General features: G+C 44.8%; 3 protein-coding genes across 3 annotated transcripts; 2 read left to right on the top strand and 1 right to left on the bottom strand.

Annotated features, from left to right (window-relative positions):
• Positions 1-245: 245 nt before the first annotated feature.
• On the top strand, positions 246-972 carry ACET3X_009488 (uncharacterized protein; the record flags this gene model as incomplete). Its single annotated transcript, XM_069455688.1, has 3 exons — positions 246-362; positions 419-742; positions 793-972. 3 exons carry the CDS (start codon positions 246-248, stop codon positions 970-972), a joined length of 621 nt encoding a protein of 206 aa, XP_069303565.1.
• A 6,242-nt stretch (positions 973-7,214) lies between these two features.
• On the bottom strand, positions 7,215-7,853 carry ACET3X_009487 (uncharacterized protein; the record flags this gene model as incomplete). The annotated part of the gene is made up of 1 exon (XM_069455687.1): positions 7,215-7,853. One exon carries the CDS (start codon positions 7,851-7,853, stop codon positions 7,215-7,217), a length of 639 nt encoding a protein of 212 aa, XP_069303564.1.
• A 1,317-nt stretch (positions 7,854-9,170) lies between these two features.
• Positions 9,171-9,965, top strand: ACET3X_009486 (uncharacterized protein; the record flags this gene model as incomplete). The annotated part of the gene is made up of 1 exon (XM_069455686.1): positions 9,171-9,965. One exon carries the CDS (start codon positions 9,171-9,173, stop codon positions 9,963-9,965), a length of 795 nt encoding a protein of 264 aa, XP_069303563.1.
• Between the last annotated feature and the right edge of the window lie 7,133 nt (positions 9,966-17,098).

Genomic DNA, 17,098 nt, shown 5'->3' with positions numbered 1-17,098 from the left:
AGTGTCACTACGTCTAGCATGCATGCTGCACGATGATACATGAACTTTGATATTCATCGCGCCTAGCTGCTTGGAAGTTCCCAGATCGTGATAAGTCATCATGCTGGGTCTTTGTCAATATTTGCTTTTGTTTGAACAGGAAGCTAAGAAGGGTTGATTTCTCACTGAGGCTATTTCACTCATCATCCTTCCACCTCCAAACAATGGGATTATCTATGTGATTTATCCCAATCACTAGTAGCAATATGCGTAAGAGCTCACGAAGTATATGCTATCAGTTTCAGGATAAGGGTTACTGCACTTATGGTGCGAATTGCAAGTTTCCCCACCCTGTCGGCTCACGACCTGGATCAAGCAAGGGGGTAGGTGATCGGCACAGACGAATGTGTTTGAGATTCTTTGTGCTGAAGTGTACCAGAAGCAATCACATCTTCCCCAGCCCCATCAACGCAGAACAAAGCGGGACTCGGACGCAATCTCGGCTTTCTTCACGAAGTATTCAGACTTCCCTTACGACCCTAATAGAGGCGTGGCAGAAGAGTTTTATCGTATGTGCGACTTCTTTGCTTGGGACAAGGATGATGAGCAACTCAAAGAAGCTCGTCGAGCATTCAAAGACGCCATGGTCATCCAGTTCAACAGCTTGTACGGTACCGACGTCGCCAATATCGAGAACTGGCACAAGCTTTGCGTAGCCCTCTACATCGAGCCATTGCCCGACACTGTTCACCATTGCAAGGAGGTAAGATCGTGGCAGTCATCCATAAGAATCCTTCGTCTAAGAATGGACAGAAAATCAAGACGATCCATGTCAATCTTGTAGATCTAGTGGATACCTCACGCGATGGAGTTGAGCTCTTTGCTTCCCTCGACGAGTTGAGGGAGTATACCATTGATAGTGGGAAGTTTTTCCCAAAGGAATCTGCCTATGCAGGGGGGGTTTTAAAGTTCCTGCTTCGCGAGATCTTGTGATCCTCATCGGGCTGAGCCAGAATGCCAGAAACATCAAATCACATATACATACTTTGCATCCTTAGCCAATGGAGACACGTATTACGTTGCAACTGATACAGGGTCTTCACGGAATTGTAGCACCACTAAACCAGCAAGTCAGCGGTATGCAAAGACGTGTGGGCCTTGTCTAATCCAGACACAATCATCAAGAGCGCTCCTTATAAAGTCTCAACGCGGTGCTCTACTAAGAGCCTTCTATCACCAACAGTCAACTTCAATTGAGCCATCTTCTTCTCTCCTCCTCAATATCAATCTGGCCGTTGCTATTATAGTGCACCGGACTAATCGTCTCCACTACTTTCTAGATATCTAGATTCAGCGGATCGATCCGTAGACGCCGGTATTCGTGTAGGAAGCTGCTCAACGTGCCATAGAGGCCTTTACCAATTCTGTTGTATTTCTCGTCATCGACGAGTGCTTGGAATGGGTGGTCGTCACGACTCGCATCCTGTTTATACTGTTTCCATTGACTTTGCCAAAATAGCCTCTACCGATTGCCAAGCCTTGTTGTTTAGAGTTCGGAGCCGGCAGGTGCTCGAGCAGCCAGCGACAGGCTACGAGAAGTTCAACAAAAAAGAGCAGCACCGCAACTATGACGTTCCCTTCTAAGTTACGCTCAAGCATCTCAGCCTGGTACGATCGCACCCGTAATTCCCGGACTGGATCTCGTACTGTATCATCCATGGAGCATGCAGAGGAGTGTGTCGGAAACCGGGAAAAGTGTGTGATTTGATATGATGTTGGGCAGGCTGAAGGTGGGGTTATATCTGGTGACGTGAGGCGCGCGTACCCAACGCCTAGCCGGTTCCTGAATCGCAGTCTACGTATCAAGCGGCCAGTGGTGTCACGACACATAGCAGCCTTACCCGTGATCAAGAGGTCCAGAACGATTTGTAACAGATCACGACACAGTATTTTAGACACCGGCGTAGGCTCAGATTGATCTTGTTGCACCTGGCATGCTCAAACAAAGGGTGCGCGAAGGATATACTATCTTGATCTACAATGCCTCGTTGATGAGCTCGAAGAAAGCTAATGAGCCTTTCGGATACTTTGTGATGTCGTTAACCCCCATCTTTTCCATGTCGAAAAGTCTCTGCTCGTGCAAACCTCCGAGAGTTAAAGCTTGCACAGCAGGTAGAACAGCCCTACCGAGATTGCGGAGTAGATCGCCCTGGGACATGTCCAAGATGTCAACGAACTCAGCGTACTCGATGTCAGTGGGGGTCATTATCCTGCATCTCAGTCACTAATAGTCTGGAATCGTCTGTGACTCTACTCACATCTTATCGGTAATACCAACATCTGTACCGGCAAGACCTTGATCTAACATGAGACCCAGGACGCCTTCACCGAATCTTGTCTCGAGCATGTGCAAGCGCTGGCCAAGCCTCCGCATGTCTGAGATCCACCGATACTTTGTTGTGTACTCATCCGTGCTGGATTCAACGGTCGGAAAGGTTTCTTGCATCATCCTCGCGGTCACGTCGGCTACAGACCTGTTGAACGGGTTTCCGCGCGTGTTCGATGGACGTGGCGGACTGGATGGGGTTATGGCTGTTGCCCAGGTCGAGGTACCGGGGCCGCCACAGTCTTTGAACAGCTGAAGGACATGGTATCTTCGAAGCAGTTGAGAACGAGACATGTTATGACCCAGACTAGCAATTAGATGAACCCTCTCCGCTCTCGAGAGCGTACTCCTGGCTTCCAGCGCCATGCACTTCTCCTGGGTCTTACATGATTCTAAGATATCCTGCAACCCACCTATCAGGCAAGGACTGCCGATGTGTATCAGAATCTTTGCCAGCACTTCTGTCTTTCCTTTGCCTAGATTTTGAATTGCCTGTTGTATGGGAGGGGTAAGAAAGGTGTCTTGTGGGGTCCGGTGCCCCCATGCTTGACACTTTCGTTCTTCTTCTGACAAGTATGTCTCAAGCACATCAACGCTTGGAGGAGCATCACACTCTCGAAGCTTCCTTTTTCGCCTAGATCCACCCCCATGTGTGTTACTCCGTTTCTCTGTAGGTTTTCCAGAGCGGCCTGCAGCTCCACCTGTGCCGCACCTCGATGCGTCTTCTCCGTCGGCCATTATGGAAGGTACGATTTGCATGCTTCCATTCGGTGGTTGATCTGCTGCAGGTCCCGCATTAGTCTCCTGGTTTTCGAAAGAATGGTCATTTTGGATGGGTGGGTATTGGCTATCATTTTCGACTGCTTTCGTAACGTCTGTTCCGGCTGCTGTCTGTTGAAGATCCGTCGTTGCATGTTGCTGTGTCGAAGAGCATGTCAAGAGGATTCGGTCAATGCCGGCCGCACTTGACGACGATTGACTGCCTGTATCTACACTAAACAAGCATTGTGCAAGGGAGCCTACGTCGAGCGAGTTTGGAAGCTCATCCAGAGATAGCAGCGTGGGATCTACCGATTGCGTACCGAGAGTAAATATACTGGACAGTGTGCGACATCAGCAGGCTGTCGCAAGGAAAAGAGGTCTGACTCACCCAAGGTGGCGCATCGTCTTCAGGACGACACCAAGGTCTTTCCCGCAATCGAAGAAGATGACTGCTATCACTGCATTGACAGCTTTAGCAAGCACGCTTGATGACTGTGCGCCTTCTTGCTCGTTGTATCTGATGTAGTCGCTGATACCCGTTCGTCTCGCAATGCACGCACGATGTTCATTACTGGTCACTCTTTTCTTAAAATCGTTGGCGTAAGCTCGATAAGCGTTAGCTCTCTTTCATGTTACAGATGCTCTAGCTCTCACCTCGTGTGACTCCTCCTTCGAAGGCTAAGTAGCTCAGTAAGAATTCGCTAAGTGCAGTGCCGAATTGAGCCAACTTCCGATTTCCATCCCAATCCTCCTCCACAGCTCCAGCTGCTGTCAGCGCTTTGCGTAGGTCATCATGTCTGGAACGGAATTTATAACCGACGATGTTCTCGATAGCCTGAGCACTCGCAGACGACGTCATAGCTTCCAACCGTTAACGCGGCAGTTTCTTGAGAAACAAGGGTAAGGAAGAGAAAAGACAGGTACACGCCATAGAAGATGCAGCTGAACGCGGCGTGAAGTGCTGCGTTCTCTATGAGTCCTCTGATGCATGTCCGCATCACCACACGTGCTGTGCAACCTGCAACGCGCATGCCAGCGTGCTTGGCGGCAGCGACTCCGATCCACCGCGCCTAGTGCAATGAAGTCTGAGCTGCCTATCAAAACCCATCAGTATTCAGCGAGTACTAACATAAACAGAAAGGCTCATTCGATTTTGCCGTGTGTTTGCAGTGTTAACATGTGGTTGTGAGGTCACAGATGACGCTGGCGCGTCTCTCGTGATGGAGGCCCACTTCATCGCACTATTCCTAATGCAGTCTTTGCAACAAGCACCGGTGGAAATGACCTCTTTCGGCTAGCACATGGGCTCACCGGATTTGCTTCGCTCTACTCTACTGTACCAGTCTGCCTTGTGTCCCCACAGCGTGTGGGTCAGGCTTTCCAGAGTACTGCAACAAAACAAAAGTTTTCAGAGGATTGTTGGAATGGAGCATACTCCCATTGACTGATATCGCGACGCTCGACATTTTTCTCCAATCTGCATCAGCTTGTCCAGTCAACAACACGTTACCAACGTGGTTCATGACACCGGTCAGAGAATTCTGGTATCACTATCAGGCAGTCTGCGGGTAGGCACACGATGGAGGATGTTCGTTCGCGCGTTCGTTGCCATTACAACACCTACAATCGCAATACCCAGAACTTGCTCTGAGAATTTGTCTTCACAATTGTACTGCATCACGAACCTTCTTAGCTTGATTGTTGCTTCCCTACATTGGTGTGGTCAAGCCTACCCCACCCCCCGTGCAGCTACAGCCGACTGTGGGGTAACATGACGGGACGCGCAAGCCGATCTGCGTCCGTTGTTTAGCTAGAGCCGATCCGAGGTAGAGGGTGCGGAACCAGCCGCCACTTGCCATTACATAGTGCGCGCTCGCGATCGGTGACTGGATGCATTAGCATCCAGTCATGGCTAGCAATAACAATGTGACATGAACAGACAGGCTTTGCGGAGAAGGTGTGGCTCGTTTCGAGCACTTTCGACAGCATCGATGCTGACCTTAGGCGCGCCACTCTCTTTGTTAGAAGGGAAGTCATCATGGTTTGCGTGGTTTTAGCACCTTGCGACTGCGAATGCTGATATGGGCGGGCGTCAGCCGAGGGTGGCTTATGAACAGTAGAGGCGCGCCAGGCACGTTATCGTAGGCGAAGTACCATCGAAACCATGAACCCTACTATTGACAACGCCATGTATCGCACGGTTAGGTGCGGGTATCGTAGACAGAGGAGCTAGAATAGAGTGGATGTTTTTGTCGTTGTTTTTAGCACCGTAGCTCAGCATATATGAAAGTCATTGCACAGCATTATTGGTAACAAGGTTTCCGACAGCGCTTAGCCTGCGACATACGATCTCATTGGTTTTGTTACGTATTTTCGATAGGACGACAAACTTTCCAAAGTCATAGTGGGCAAGAAGGTCGATATGAAGGTCTTGATCAGATTGTAAGTGGTGGAGCATCTGATCTCGCTGAGCACTGCATCTAGCTATAAGCTGTACTTGGCATGTAGATGACTGGCTTAGCAGACGTCATCGTATTAAATCTACCTTTGGTTGATTGAGCGGTGACAAGATTGTGCCTCATTCGTCGAACAAAAGTATTTAGTACGCTGACATCTGCTTGGGAAGCCACCCAGACAGTTGTATCATAGCTGGGTATGCCGCTAAAGGGGGGGAGGCACATCGGGCCGATTCGTTGTGGCAGTGAATATATGTGCTGACCCCGCGTGATTCAATTTGCAAGATCAAAATCCTAGCCCTTCACCGTTACTTCAAGCCCATTTCTAACATAATTGCTCCTGCGATCAGCTCTCGTCATGACAAAAGGATCTTCGACCTCCAGTGGTTCTCAGTCGAGTTCCGGCGGAAGCGGATACACGACAACCAGCTCTGGCACCAATAGCCAGGTAAGAGCACGACTTCGTAAGAAAGCTTTCTAAGATATCTCACACGTGTGTTACTCTAGGGCAACCACTACTGCTTTCGCGACTACGGCTCTAATGCCTCGAATCAAAACTCCTACCATTACTCCAATAGCGATGGATCTTACTATTACAGCAATCCCAACGTAAGCCAACAGCTTTCGTGACACCTTTCACTATCGTGCTGACATGAATAGGGCTCAACATATTACAGTTCAGGGAATGGTCAAAGTAGATACTCATCTGGAAAGTAGTTGCAGAAGCGGCACTGCATAGCTTCCAAATACTATGTAATTCGTTCACCCACCTCACAGCCACAGATGCATGAAGTCAAAAGTCTGAAATAGTGATCGCATAGTTCTAGAACATGTGAGACTATGAGACAGTATAACGAAGCGCATGATACCATAGGACGCACCTGCTGCGCTGAAGTTCGGTAGCACATTTGGGCTGTGTCATTAAACAAGACGTAGCGTAAGTTGAAGATGACTCAAAAGCTGCTTGAGGATAAGCGTGGTGTGCAAGCTCGCGCGCCGCGTGTAAGAGAAGAGAAGCAGGGGGACAAAAAGATCGCTGGAAAGCGCGAAACAATCGACGAACGCAAGGGAATAAGAGAGCACAAGACACGTTTGTGACTCTCGTGAAGTGATACAAGTAGCTACCGAAGGCAAGTACAAGGCTTTGGCAGCCCGAGAAGCGGTTGTAAAGCGTTCTCGTGGTGCTAAAGGTGGTGCATGCCGCTCTATTGTACATGAGTCGCCTTCTGCATCTCCACTAACCTTTAGCAGTAGCGGCGATAGAATGAGTCAGCTGCGCAAACTTTGGTGGTAGAATTGGTTACATAGGCCTACAGGTTGCTCCTCTTCGGAACTGAGACAAGACAGCTTCTGTACGTGACTCAACAATCTCACGTGTGTGGGTGCGTTGCGAACGCATAGATAGTATGAAGCATAGCATGGAGCGTGAATTCAACTCTATCCTAAAATTAGTGCAGTACGAACCTTGTTCCACCAGCAGCGACGCTAGCCTATGGTGGGTATTGCGACAGCTCATGTACGTAAATAGCTGAACACAGCTTAGCGCAGTGGATGCGACTCGCAACCCGGATGGTCTGGTCCCACGCTTTATGATCAGTGGGGCCACCCAGTACTCGCTCGGCACCATACGCCTACAACTCGCCTGCTGATTTGCGTTCGAAGTAAGCTGTCAGCTTTCCTATTGGCACACCCGCAGCAAACGCCCACCGATAACGTTGCATGAAAGCGACGATCTCTTGATCCATCTGCTGCATTGCCCTCTGCTTGTGGTCCTCGAGCGCCTGGCCGGTATAAGCGAGATGCACTTCTGACTGCAGCTCCACCTCGCCGACCTCATGTCCAAAGTCCATTCTATCGAGCACAATCGTGAACCTCTCGTCCGCCAGCCACGTTGTCCTCGTCGTGGACATGTTTGCGATGCGATCGAGGCCGAAAGACTCGCGCTCGTTGCATCTTTGTCCCGTGATAGCTTGCACCTCCTTTTCGATCTTGTGGAGATCGGACAGCTCCTCGAACCTCGAGTTTTGGAAGTCGCCACCCTTTCTCACTTTCGCTTCCCATTGCCCGTTGCGTAGCCTGACCCACACGCCTGCTGCCGCGAGACGTCCAGCTCGATCGAAGTAAGTGTCATTGAACACACGCTGGCCTTGAGACTGGATGGTTCGGAAGGGTGGGTTCCCGACGTAAGGGGCGAGATTCGTGACTGCAAGCCCGCAAAACTTGCGCTCCACCTCCAGACGGAAGGTTCGAGATACGGCTTTCGGAAACATGAAAAACGGTAGAAGCTTCGGTTATAGTTCTGCGAGAGAAAGACGCAAAGCATGAGTGGAAAGGAGGGTAGTTGTATTGCTGTTCGAGAAAACCAGTTCTGACCGCTCAAAGAAACCCTTAGTGATGATCACGTGACCGACAAATAGACCTGTTCGATCCCTCGCGTCGTATCCCTCCATCACGTGCTCAGCTTACATCTTCTCTCTTGTTGGCAAAATAGCTCGCCAAACAAGTGTTACTCAAGCGGTCCACTAGGGCTTTGTAGGAGATCTCCGTCTCATCGTTCGTGTCGACCTGACCGCTGTTGAGCACGGATAAGAGGTACACGATGGGTCTTACCTCGATAAGAAGGCCTCGCTCCTGGTACGTCTTCAATATCTTGGAGTTCTCCGTAGCAAACTCATCGTACCTCTTCTGGAAGATGGCTGCATCATCCCCCTGTCTTCCAGGTAATTTTCGCGTGAGAAAGCGATTCTTGGCGACCTGTTCTCGACAGTTGAAGAACAGGACTAATGCTGGCGAGCCGATCTATTACAGGTCAACACGCCGAGCGAGAGCATCAGCGGGTGGGCATACTGGCCTTGTTTTCCACAGGCATAGCCTGATCCAACTGCCTTGGCATACCGTCTATAAGCATCAAGTCGTAGCTGCTGCAAACACTATCCTTGACGCTATCTTGGAGAACGTTGATCAACACCTCGGTGGAAACGAGCTCGCCTCTTTGAACCCGAGATGTTGTAACTCGGTCCATCCTCGAGTCAGACACAAGTCTCCTCAGTGTATCTCCAACAGACACATGATAGAACGCGTACTCATCAGAAAGCCTTCGGCACAGCGTGCCCTTTCCAGAACCTGGGGCTCCTGTACAGCTTAGTCGCGCACTTGAGATCTCGCGTACGTACCGATGACGAAGACGACAGTTTTTGCAGTACTTTCCATGGCGGTTTGCAAGGGCGTCAGCTGAGAGAAAGAACGCTGTCCGACGACAGGCACTCGTAACCCTCCATTTATGCCACACAGGAGCGGGGCTGTCGCAACGTCATCGTTGGACAGCATGGGTGTGCAGCGATAAATTCTAAGGCAGCAAGCGAACATCTCCAGCATCCAGCTTACTTCTTCCATACCACTTCTTCGTACATACTCCAACAATGAACTCTGTCTCGATCTGCTTTGGACTGCTGCTGTTAAGTGTCACGTGTTTGTACCTGTACCACACCAACCATCGCACAGCACGCCCTGTAGCTGTCAACTATCACTTCACGAGGCGCTGCAACAAAACTTGTGGATTTTGTTTTCACACTGCCACCTCCTCTTTCATGCAGAAACCCGGTCGTGCCAAGGCCGGGCTTTCCTTGCTCAAGAAAGCGGGTATGCGGAAGCTGAACTTTGCTGGCGGAGAGCCGTTCCTCTATCCGAAATTTTTGGCCGAGATGGTGGTTTTCTGCAAAGACGAACTACGACTCGAGTCGGTCTCTATCGTTACAAATGGAAGTCTGGTCAAGGAGAGCTTCTTTCGACAGTGTGGCTCTAAAGTCGACATCCTGGCGGTCTCGTGCGATTCGTTCGACGAGTCTACCAACATCGAGATCGGCCGTGGATCTGGCGACCAGATCTCGCAGCTATACAAGGTGGCTTCCTGGTGTAAGAAGTATGGCATCAAGTTCAAGATCAACACTGTGGTATGCCGACTCAATTGGGATGAAGACATGAACAAGCACATCGAACAGCTGCAGCCTTTTCGCTGGAAGTGCTTCCAAGTCCTGGTAGTTGCAGGGGAAAACGACTCTGAGAAGACACTGAGAGACGCTCGCAAGTTCATCATTACCGATGCAGAATACGACAGCTTTTGCAGGCGACACAAGACTCAGACGTCACTCGTACCAGAGTCGAATCGACTGATGGCCAAGTCGTACTTGATCCTCGACGAGTACCTGAGGTTTCTAGACCGCGACGGACGTCGGCCATCTGAATCGATTCTTGACGTTGGGGTGGAGAAAGCACTTCAGAGTGTGTACTGGGACGAGAAGGCTTTTAAGGACCGTGGGGGGGTGTACGACTGGACCAGGCCGGCTAGCAGCTGCGGAAAAGATGGGCAAGACCTACAGTGGTAAGATCATGAATCCCGTTAGCGGCCGGGAACACTATGGTCATGTGACTTTGGGGGCCATATAGTGCGTCATACTCTGTTACATAGGCCAATCAAACTCATAGTCAACTCTATGACGCGTCAAGCATATTGAGTGCTACAAAACGGTGGATTTGAGTGAGCGATTGAGCTCCAGGGAACTACTCATATCGCCATGTCCACAAAGTCTGAAAACTTCACCAACAGAGGCAAGCCTTCGAGACGATCGAATCTCTACTTGGTAGGACCTCAGTGTAGTGGAAAGACGACTCTTCTCAACGCGTTGAGGGCACTGTACTCCGATCACAACCCAGCATCTCAGGACATCGATAAACCATTCATCGTCGAAGAAGCAGCCCGATTGATCATGCAAGAGGAGGGGTTTCAAGCAACAGATCTGTGTGATAGTGTTCGGGGCCTCGAATTACAGATGCGCATCCTACGAAGACAGGACCAAACCGAAGAGCAGATGAGGGACCAGTGGTTCTTTGCAGATCGGTCACCGCTGGATACACTAGTCTATGCGAAGGAATACACTGGACTCGACGCCCTCAAGACACTAGCGCAAACGGAGGAGTGGGCAAGGTCACGGTCAAGAATGCAACGCGCTACAGTGGTAGTTTGCGAGGCTGGCAATGTAGAGTGGCTAAGTGCAGACAGTGTCAGGATAGCGTATCAGGACGCTTCAGAGTGGAAAGCATTGAATGGGGCGTTTTTCGATCTGCTCAGGGAGTGTGGGATTCGATACAGCGTCCTGTCCCATGCTATCAAAGATTTGGGGCAGAGAGTAGCACTGGTGAGCCGCTTTCTGGAGAACGACAAGAGTACGTTGTATATGGAGCCTGTTTCTCTCTGAATCTATTCGTGTTGCATGATCAAGCCTTGAAACCTTCCCCAAGGTTATTCTGTAATAGTTTCCAGCTGAATTTACGCATCTGCATCCTCTACCATTTGGGTCTCTTTAACCATCTCCTGCTAGAATTTGTAAGCAAGGGGTGATAAAAGAATAGAGTCTCATGTATGAGTGTATTCGTGTGTGTATGTACAAGTGCGTGTCTGAGCTCTGGAGTAGTCGGATGCATTCGTCATGTGATGTAGTGCTAGGCTTACGAAATCTAAGCTTTCGAATGCTTCAAGCTGCAAGATGCTAAAACCAAGCAAGCTCTGGTAGCTTCCCTCTTAGAAAAGAGAGCGGCGCGCTTGAGGTTAGCATCGATGCTGTCGGAAGCGCTCACAACAGGATACGCCTTCTGCGCGAAGCTTGTCTGTTCATATCATAGTATTAGCGCTGGCCGTAACGCCGACGCTACCGTACCGTGTCCGTGCACTCAATGCACGCCGTCAGTCAGTGCACGCGCAACACCAAAACGGGTTACACAAAATTAAGGCTGTAGAGCCATATAGATAAGTAGTTATTATAAGGCAACTTAGTAGAGTACTCTATAGACCTATACAATAATCTTTCTTACTAATACTTTCTAGGCCGGAGGATTTTGCGGCCGCAAGTGTTAGTTTAGTATAGCGGTATTAGGGTACGCGCTATGCGCGAGGCACTACCTACATTATCTCTAGTACTACGTCTCTACTTCTTCCTTAGTGCTACTTATTATAAAGCCTTACGCTTACCTATAGGCGGCTTTTATATAGCTTTTTAAGAGTCGCGAGCTTACCTTTAGCGCTCTCTCTCTCTTACTTTTAGTAACTTCCTTAGCCTTCTTAGCCTTTAGCTAGTTACGCTCTTCCTTCCCCCTTATATACGCATTACGCTTCTCCTACGTAATCTTTTTATTATATAGCTTATTAGCCTTAGTAAGCTCCTTTATATTAGCCTTTTCTTTCTTATCTACCCCTCTTTCTACCCTTATAAGCTTTATACGGGTTTTAGCTTCTCTAAATAACTAAGGAGTCTACATTATTAAAGGTCCCTAGTACTTATAGTGTTATAGTAAGTTAAGAGGCTTACCCTTTATCTCTCTCCTTTTCTTAATAGTAAGAGTGTTAAGTAAACCCTTATTTTTACTCTATAGGAGGGTATTCTGTATAGCTATATAGTAGAGTAATTATTAAATAGTAGATACGTCCTTTTCTAAAGCACTATCTAACGCGCGTTTTATAAATATGTTTAGCTTCTACTATACCTTACTACTATATATAAGAGTTTCCTCTAACGTATTACTAGAGGTATCTAAGTTATTATTAGTAAAGCGATTAAGTATAACGTTAGGGTTAAAGGGGTATACACCTATTACCTTAAACGAGCTAAAAATATTCTTTATAGTAAAGCTGCTTACCTAAGCGTCCTAGAATAGGCTAAAGAAGTTAGCCTTAGCTATAGGTACTAAGCCTTAATACTTATAAAGGCGTATTACTAGCTTCTTTAAGTATACTATACTAAGGGGCTTAAATATTACTATATTAAGTAGCTGCAGCGTATAGGTGCTATAAGGTAGATAGATACCTAATAGTATCTTATACCTATAGTAGTACTCTAGAAACTCTTCTATTAGGTAACTACTATAGCTATCTATAAGTAATAGGTAGTACTTTCTCTAAGCTTTAGCTGCTATAAAGCGCTTAAACACCTACTAAAGCTAGGTAAGACTAAGCGTATTATTTAACTAGCCGCTACCTAATACTCTAAAGAAGGCTATATATTCTCCTACCTTTATATCCTCTACCTAGGTGTCTTGTATATTCTTAGAGTTAGCGGCATAGATAAGGGCTAGCGGTAACGCTGTACTATTAGCGTAAATATACGCTAATAAGCTTATCTACTTATAATTACTGTCCTATAGTATCTACTTAAACTACTTCTTCTTAAACAGCCTCTTGCTAAAGATCCTCTTCTGTCTACTAACGGCTCTAATTATAAAGCCTTTCTCGTCTATATTGTATATATACTCAGGCTCCACTTCGTAGAAATCGATTTTGCTGCCTAGCTATTTAAAGTACACCTTATACTTATTACTAGAATCAGCAGCGTGGCGTTTACGGTCCATAGAAGTGCTCCACTGGGATGTAAGCTCATCTTGGTGTCGGTGGAGGAAGCGAGCAACCCAGCTTTCGGAGACAGGGTGTCCAGCGATATCAGACGCGTAATTCTGCACCATCTCTCTTGTAGGGGGCAATTTTCGCTCAGTCAGCCTCTCTATATACTTCACAAGCTCTGCCTCCTGTTCTAGCTGAAGATTACGCCGTGCTAAACTTGCCTCCGCTCGCGACCCGCTGACACCTTGGTGCTTGCGCGACAACGTTGAGCGCGCAACACCATGCTTTTTAGCTATTATTGCATAGCAAAACTCTTCACTAGAGTTAAGAGCATCTAGCTCTGCAAGGGCTTCTTTCATAGTCATCGTGGCGTTGAGTTGTGGGGGGTGTGAAATTGGGACGAAATCGCGATCGCGTGCACTGACTGACGGCGTGCATTGAGTGCACGGACACGGTACAGTGCCCGTGCGCGTGACGAGCCACTTCGCGTGACGAGCCACCCCACCATCCCAACATTGCGCGTCGTCCCATCTTCAACGCGTCATAACTCAACCACCATGACTGTAATTCAAGAAGCGATTGAATATATTAAATCGCGTAAGGCTAGAGATAAATTCTCGTACCGCTAAGTTATAAAAATATTTAGAGTTAATCAAATAACGCTGTCGCGGCGGCATAAGGGTTTGCAGGTCTCCTATAAAGCTAAAATAGTAAATCAACAACGACTTAACCCACAATAAGAGGATAAGGTTATTAGTTATATAGAGAGGGTAATAAGAGATAGTCTACTACCTATAAGGTCTATTTTAAAGAATTTCGGTAGCGCGGTTACGCAGCATAAGGTTTTAGATAGCTAGGTTAACTAGTTTCACTATTGCTATCCTGATAAGCTTACTACTAAATAGGACACTAGCATTAATTATAAGCGTTACATAGCTGATAGTAAGTATAAATATAAGTTATACTTTAACTTACTACACTCTAAGATATAAGAATACAGCATTAACGCGCGTAACACGTATAATATAGATAAGAAGGGCTTCTTTATTAGTATAGTAAACTACACTAAAAGGATCTTCTCTAAGGTAGTTTAGGAGGTAAAAGAGTACACTATAGTATTAAGAGATAGTAATAGGGAATAGGTAACGCTATTAGCTTACGTATACGCTTCTAGTAATATATTACTACCTACTCTTATCTACTAGGGCACCTCTAGGATTTAATTAAGCTAGGTTAATAATCTTTTAGCTAAATAATACTAGATTTTTATCTCCTACTTAGTAATAGGATAGTTAAATAACGCCTTAGGACTTACCTAGCTTTAGTAGGTATTTAAGCGCTATACTACTACTAAAGCTTACTAATAATAGTATCTTCTACTTCTTAATAGCTATAGTAGCTACCTTACACCTAAGTTTTTAGAGTATTATAAAGCTAAATATATTATAGTTATAGTATATCCTCTATATTTAACCTATAGCTTATAGCTATTAGATATTATACTCTTCTTAATACTTTTAAAGTACTATACTAAATAGCTTACCTAGTACCTCTAGTAAACCTAAGGCCTCTTAAGGATTACTAAATATAACTTCTTTAGTAACTTTTAGCTAGTGTAGAGCTCTATAATAACTTATAATCTTATATTAAAGAGTTTTTAAGCTATAGGCGTATAGCTAATAGAGGTAGACCTAGTACTTTAATACTTTAATAACTACCTATAATAATAAGATAATAACTTAGGAATTAGGGAGTAAGGTAATAGTAATACCTAGCCTTAGCTATAAAAAATTTTTAAAGCTATAGTAGTAGATAAGGCTAAAGTTAAAGCTAAATAGCTATTATAAGGCCTACACTTACTATAGGTTAATAATAAGCTTCTATAACTCTAAAACGTAGAGCTTTACGCTAAGATTAACCTCTTTATAAAGTAGCTAACTAAGTCTATAATACTAGCTATATAAGATAGTAATAAGTAGTATAGTAGTACTATATTCTATAGCTTATAGAAGCTTACTAGTAAGCGCGTGTATAAAGCTACTAAATTAAATAAAGCTACGTAACTATAACTCTAAAAAACTTATAATAGAGAGGTAAGAGTAGTAGTAATAGCTTATAAAAAGTAGGTTTAAGAAGCTATAAAGTTAGCTTAATAATAGGCTAAAATTAAGTGTAATTATAAGCGTTAATAGCGCGCTAAGGAACTAGCTATATAATAGGCGCTTAAAAAGTAGTAATAATAAGCTATAACTACTTAAAAAAGTTATAATATAGTAAATAAGTATAAGTAAAAAGCTTTACATAAAGTAGTAAAAAATCTAATAAAGCGTTATTACATTACTGCTATATTAAGTTAAGTTAACGCTAGTCTACTAGCGGCGTCCCCCCCACCTAAAAATAGCCTACAAGGCCGCTAAATTAAGACGCTAGCAAGATATAAGTAGTGTAAACGCTATAGAAGCGTCTATATATTAATACTCTAAAAAATCTTATAATAATAGCTATTTAGTGTAGCTTAATAACCTTATCTTTTTATTATCTAATCTTATTATTAGTAGCTCGTTACGCGAAGTAGCTCGTTACGCGTATAGGTACTATATCCGTGTACGTAGTAAGCTAGGTCACGCAATAAGCCACTTTTACTAGTAAAAATACAAACTTTAGATAGCTATAACTTTCTTAATAGTTAGGATTTTTAAAAGATTTTCTAAGTTTTAGAATCTAGAAAGCTAGCTCTATAAGTCTAGAATAAAATATATTTATATTTTAGCTTAGTTATAATATAGATAGTAAGCGAGTAGCGTAGGTAAGTAAGTAGTGTACCCTACTAACTTTACTTACCTTACTAATCTTAATCTATAATAGCTTAACGTAGCGCTACTTAACTACTATTAAATAAAGTAGATATTTAGCTTACTATCTTATCTATTAATATATACTAGATTTAAGGTACCTATACTACTATAGTAGTCTATAATATAGCTAAAATAACGCTCTACTACTAACGCGCTAGTATACCTACCTAATATAATTACTAGCCTAACTTAAGGAAGCTTACCTAGAGAGAAGAGGAGGTAATTATTAACTATATACTTTAGCTAGATTAGTATAGGTTTACGCCTACTTATATAGCTATATATAATATAGCTAATAAGCTACTAGCTATACGCGGCGCTAGCTAGGTTAGGTAGAAGTAGCTAGCTAACTTTATTAAGCGTATAGACAGTCTTTAGACGTATTTTAACTAAGCGTATAATAGGTAAAGAGCTCTATATAAGGATACGATATTAATAAAGAGGTAGTTTAAGCTTATAGAAGAGATAAAAGCTAAGCTTAATATCTATAATAAGGATATATATAACTTTAATAAAGCTAGCTTTATAATAGGTAAGATTATAACGTAGCTAGTTATTATAGGATTAGAGAGAAGAGACAGGTAGAAGAGTATTTAGCTAGGTAATCGCGAGTAGGTAACGCTAATCGCTACTATTAGCGCTACTAGCTAGTTAGTCCTACTATTCCTTATCTTCGCTAGCTAGTACTACCTATTAGCCTAGTATAAGGAAGCTAAGATCCTACGCGACTAGGCGATCGTAGTTAGTAATAATAGCTAGATAAATAATAAGCTTAGAGTTAAGTAGCTAAAGCACTTTAACGCTTATACGTAGGCTTATAGTATAGGCGCGTGTTACCTACTTATTATTAATAGCTATAAGAGCTACTAATCTCTAGCGTTCTAGGAGCTCTATAAGGAGAATAATATCTATACACTCTATATACCTCCTTACTTATCCTACCTACTATAGCTACTTAATATTAGCTACTTCTTACTATTAAAGCGCGTGTATAGCTATAAGGTAGAGAGCCTTATACGTAACTATATTAACTATATTACTAAGCTAGAGTTTCTACTAGCGTTTAAGGTAGCGTTTAATTAAGTATTTACGCTAGCTAATATTTACTTAGCCTTCTATAGCGTAGGCCTTATTCCTCTATAACTAGAGGCTATTCTATTAAAGCTAGATATATAGCTACGTATACCTACTCCTCTAGTAGCTCTACTAGAGGCTCCCTAGGTAGCTTAAACGCTAAGTAACGCGCGTAAGCTTAAGGCTTAGTTAAGCCTTATAT

The sequence above is a fragment of the Alternaria dauci genome, chromosome 9, assembly GCF_042100115.1.
Source record: "Alternaria dauci strain A2016 chromosome 9, whole genome shotgun sequence".
Lineage (NCBI taxonomy): Eukaryota > Fungi > Ascomycota > Dothideomycetes > Pleosporales > Pleosporaceae > Alternaria > Alternaria dauci.
Note: the sequence above shows the minus strand (reverse complement) of the source record. Positions and strands in the feature narration are given on the sequence as shown.